At 46.1% G+C, this 4,964-nt stretch overlaps 1 protein-coding gene across 1 annotated transcript; it reads right to left on the bottom strand.

Annotated features, from left to right (window-relative positions):
- Positions 1–910: 910 nt before the first annotated feature.
- On the bottom strand, positions 911–4,903 carry BATF3 (basic leucine zipper ATF-like transcription factor 3). Its single transcript, XM_031059554.1, has 3 exons — positions 4,899–4,903; positions 4,662–4,794; positions 911–2,253 (listed from the first exon to the last, which is right to left on the bottom strand). Exons 1-3 carry the CDS (start codon positions 4,901–4,903, stop codon positions 2,068–2,070), a joined length of 324 nt encoding a protein of 107 aa, XP_030915414.1. The 3' UTR covers positions 911–2,067.
- Between the last annotated feature and the right edge of the window lie 61 nt (positions 4,904–4,964).

The raw sequence follows: 4,964 nt of genomic DNA, 5'->3' as shown, positions 1-4,964 counted from the left end.
GAAGAATACATGTGTAAGGAGGAGGATTTCACACAGGGAACTAGATTTGTACTTCTAGAAGAGAGCATCTGTGGAACAAAAGTCTTTAGAAGGATTCTGTGGGATGCACTGTCTTGGACTAATTGATCATTCCTCCCATTTTTGAGAGTCCACAGAGCTCCATATATGAGACCAGCTTTGCACAGTCCTGACCTCAGATACTTTCCAGCCAGCTGCACATACCTAGTTAAGAGATATGAAACATTCCCTCTCTGTCTTCATCCTAAATTGTGACAGGTTTTGCCAGAGTGAATTGTTCATTTCCACCATGCTACTCCTTCTCCATTACACCTCTACTCTGCCCAAATTACACAGTGGCATCCAGTGCCTGAGGGAATGTGGGTGTGTGGATGAATATTCATAGGACAGCTTCCATTCTTAAGGGTGACACACGGAACAGTTTCAAGGACATTTCCCAAAATTTGAATCTTGAACTGCACTGAGACTTTGTTTTCCTAGGGAGCGACTGCAGCAGATTCTCTCTCTGGGATCACTCAGTTCTTATGGGACCATAAGGAACTCTGAAGAGAGCATTTAGGCTGCAGATGCAAATTCTGGAAATTCTCTTGGGAACAACCAGACCCATAATTTAAAGAAGCCAACAGCTTATCTGGAGTTTCTAGCCTAAGACAATGGTACAAGAGGGCCCTTTAGAAGGCAGAGTTGACTACATGGTTTCCCAAATTCTGTCTTGGCAGTGATCAGCAATGCACCATTCTACCAAAGAAACTAAAAAAAAAAAGCTAAAAAAATTAAAATCCAGAAATTTCAGATAATATTCTGCTGATAAATACTGTGATCCTGGTGATGGGAGAAATCAATCCCATGAGTTTAACTGGAAAAAAAAAATCCAAATGCTGAAGTGAGAGAGTTGGCAATGGGGAGCAGATTTTTATTATCCAAAGGTGCTCTTTGACTGTGAAATACTGTGAGAAAAAGACTCTTTGCTGGTTCCCAAGCTACAGCATCCACATTTCAAGAGCTTGATACTATTAGGAATCTTCAGAGAAAGTAAACACATTTTTCTGTGTATTTCTCAATAACATTGCAATCGTACTTCCTTTTTGTAACTAAAAAGAAAACAGAATGTTTTTCTTTCAAGCAATAATCAAACACCTTCAGTGTGGACATAGAACAAAATGCTTAGCAAAATTCAATCACAGACAAAATCTTCCAGAGGCAAGAAGCAAGATGAAGGAAGGATAAAGATACTTGTTCATTTCCAGTGGGTGCATTAACAGAGTAAATTTTAAAATCTGCTTTTTCAAACAATGTTTAAAACCATCAAACTCTGTTTGCTTTTCTTCCATACAGAGCAGAGAATCATCATCTGAAACTGACCAAGCCATATTTTAGGACATAAAACACTCCAAGGACTAATGACAGCAGGGCTGATGATTTGGAATATTAAAGACCATGAAAACTCCTTTGTTACACACATTCAAAAGAGGAACCAATGAAGAGGCGATAAGTAAATAATAGAACAACTAACAGGAAGATTAGCATTAGACTTTGGCATTAACCTGCAAATGAAAAGCAGAGATGCTATAAAGACATCAATTACTGAAGAAAGTGGAGAACATTATGGAGATGAGACATCACTTTTATTAACCAAACCTGTTTAGAGAGATAAAACCCAGCAGCCAGATCATGACAGGCATGGGTGACAAGTGACAAAGGGTTACTGGGCAGTGGATGTGTGGGAGGAAGGCATCCCAGACTGAGATTGGTACTTTTTCCTGTCTACACTCCATCGCTCCATAGCGGGCTGCACAGCACTTTGATATTTCCAAAGGCAAAACCATGGCTTGAAGAGTCTACCAAGTTAGAAGCTGCTGTTCAAATTGTCTTTTTTTCCATACTGGTGTTTTCCTGAGATTCAGAAGACTGTAACAATTCAACGTGGAGTAGAGCTGCATGGTCGAGTCCAGCCCTCTTCAATGGAAAAACTGCACTCTAGGCAGTTCTTGAAACCTCCTGTTAATGGCATTTTCACACATCACACTGAGAGGTGATTGAGGAGAGCACTCATCTTGGTAGGCAGCTGGCAAGTGCATCAGGCCTTGGTATGGTCACAAAGTTCATGGTGCAGTGCAATAGTGGACAGATCTTTTCATGATCCTTCAACACTTCACTCAAGTGTTTCATTTCATCTGTTAGCTTTCCGATTTCTCTTTTCAGGGAGGTATTTTCTTGCTCAAGAGACTCATATTCCTGGAAGGAGGGGAAAGAAAAAAGACAACAACTTACAGTCAAAACATTCCTTTCAGCGCTTCCACCTTGAGTACATTCAGATAACAGTAGAAAAACAGTGTGGTTTCTTACTACAACGTACAAAGTGCTAAGAGGAAACACAGCCTGGTGCTGGAACAGGGCAAGTGCTTTACAACCTGTGCCCTGACCACACTGGGATTCCTTTCACAGCCCTAGAGACCAGGAGGTGCCACTTGCCCTCAGAGTCCCCCAGGAGCCCAGGGCTGCAGGCATGGATGGCTGTGTCCCCTGGTGGCCTCTTCCACCCCGGGCTGCCTCTGATGGGAAGGGCCAAAATGGACTCTGCACAGTGAGATCAGAGAAAATGAAAGCACTGACTGCTGAGAGGTGCTGGGAAAACCCGGTGCCTGGCACTGCTGGTGAGAGAAGGGCAGCCCCTGCCCCAGGGCAGTGCAGGGAAAAGCCATTTATCCAGGCCAGCACAGCAAGTCCAGTGCTCTCCTCCAGGCCTACCAGAGCTTGTAGCCACCTTCTCAGAAGCTCGAGAACTCAGGAGGAGGGAAGCACCATGCCAGCTTGAGGCCAGACTCATTTTGTCTCCAGAAGGCCAGACCACTGCCTTTGGTTATCCCTGACCTGGCTGCTTTTGAGCTAAGGCTTCTCTGGCAAAAAATAAGCTGCTGTTAACTGCAGAGGAATTTTGAGTTGCTCTGCAGCATGCATGTGATGGATGCAAGACTCCTGTGTCACATTTTTTGGTAACTGTGTATCTCAAGTGTCCCTGCTTCTAAGCCTTCCCATCCCAAAGAGCAGAGAGCTGGAGGTTCAGGGCCAGCCCACTGAAAACCTGCAGAGGGATGTCTTGCTGCTGGCCCAAGGCTCAACATCCACCCGCTCAATCTGACCTCCCTGGGAAAGCTTCAGAGCAAACTTCAAAGCCTACGTGTGCCTGAAAAGGCAGCAGGGAGAGACTCTCATGCAATGCTGTTCTGGGCAGCCTGGCACTGCCTCTGCTCCCCTTTGCTGCACAACTTTGGGCTCCTGGCCCTCCCTCACACCCCTGAGCCACCTCTCACAGAGTAAAACAGGCACAGTCCTCCTAACACAGCATTGGAGCCAAACTCCAGCCAAGCTGTCCAACCCCCACTGTCATTCTGCTCATCTCTTGTTGCCCCAAACCCCATGGTCCTGGGTTTTGGAATAAATGTTGCTGTCCATTTGCTCAGTCTCATTTTCAGGGATGAAACTGTCACACTGTTCTTGCTAAGAATGTCTATTCAACCAGATCTGCCTACAGCTGGCAAAACCTGTGTGCCTCAGAATGAAGATTCCCAGAATGAGGAAGATCCTCAAATTCATCAGGAACATCAGAGAGGCTGCAGGATGGCACAGGGCTCAAAAATTATTCCACAAAAGCCAGGGGTTACCCCTTTTCAGAACTACCCTGCACCTGGCTTTCTCAGGCACTGACTCAGAGGAGATCTGGGAAAAACCAAGCCCAAAACTCCCCACAGTGTCCCTCTTAGTCTCTGCTAACTGCTGGCAAATCCTTCCACAGTGAGAAAGAAAAAAGCTGTGATGAACCTTCAGAGCTGAGCAACTGACAAAGCCACAGTGGCAGTCAGTTTTGTGCTGCAAAACTGACAGCTGCCCCAAAAGCTGGCTCCTGGCTACAAGAGCACTGTGGTGTGAGAGAAAAGGGATCCCTGTCCTCCAGTGTTTGCACTGGGGACACAAGAAAAGCACACCACATTGTGATGATATTAAGAGCTTCTGGAAGAATCAATTACTTTCATTTCATCTGTTTGAGACCCACTGTTACTTTTCAAAGCATACAAGTGTAACAGCCAGCCAGGCTGAGCTCTCACACTTGCAGGTTCCCAAGTTCTTAAGAAGCCTTTTCAACTGGGCATGTCTGGGAACTCTGTTGATGACACCACAGTTCTAGAATTTATTTAAGGCAGCATTGCCACTGCATGATCCCCTCCTCTTCCATCACCTTCTACCTTGTAAGACAGCAAGAATTCATCCACTGTCACAGCAAACATGATAACCTTAACGCTATTACAGAAGAAAATGGTTCTGGTTTAGCCCAAAGGAGCCCTGTGATCCCATTCTTTGAGAAGTCACAGGAAGAGCAAAAGAGGGAGGATGAGGCAAGGGCTGGACCATGTCTCTCTCTTCCTAGCAGTGTCACTGAAGGCAGAGCTGCACTGTCCAAGAGCAGCATCAGTGTCTGGAATTCCCGACCAGGCATCCCACAGCACGCCTTCTGTGCCTCACACCCACAGCTCTCTGAGCTGCATTATGTGAAGACAGGCCCACACCTGCTTAAGAATTCCTGTTTATTGTAAAGTCCCGTGCTTGGTACCCAAGCCATGCCTGCAAAGCACCAAGTACCCATTCACCTCGTGAAGTTTATCTGCTTTTTGAGTTTGCTTCTTCCGGCTCCTCTGTGCAGCAACTCGATTCTTTTCTCTCCTCCTTACTTTTCTGTCATCTTCTTCACGACTCTGGAAGACATCAGCCAGAAACACTTCACTAGTTTGCAAGGTGCACACAGAAGATGCCCGAAGTCGGGTGTGTAGCTTTCTGAGAAAGAACACTACGAATTTTACAGCTCTGATCCTCGGTCTCCCAGAGACCGCATGGTCCCGGCAAAGAGCAGCGCATCCCTCGGCCCCACTGCACAGGCGGGCCCGACGCGGAGG

The sequence above is a fragment of the Geospiza fortis genome, unplaced genomic scaffold (genome assembly GCF_000277835.1).
Source record: "Geospiza fortis unplaced genomic scaffold, GeoFor_1.0 scaffold41, whole genome shotgun sequence".
Classification (NCBI taxonomy): Eukaryota; Metazoa; Chordata; class Aves; order Passeriformes; family Thraupidae; genus Geospiza; species Geospiza fortis.
Note: the sequence above shows the minus strand (reverse complement) of the source record. Positions and strands in the feature narration are given on the sequence as shown.

Coding starts and splice junctions, on each gene's coding strand:
- BATF3 (XM_031059554.1), bottom strand. Junction 2,254..4,661: donor AAGCAGATAAACTTCACGAG/GTGAATGGGTAC, acceptor CCCTCCTTCCAG/GAATATGAGTCTCTTGAGCA.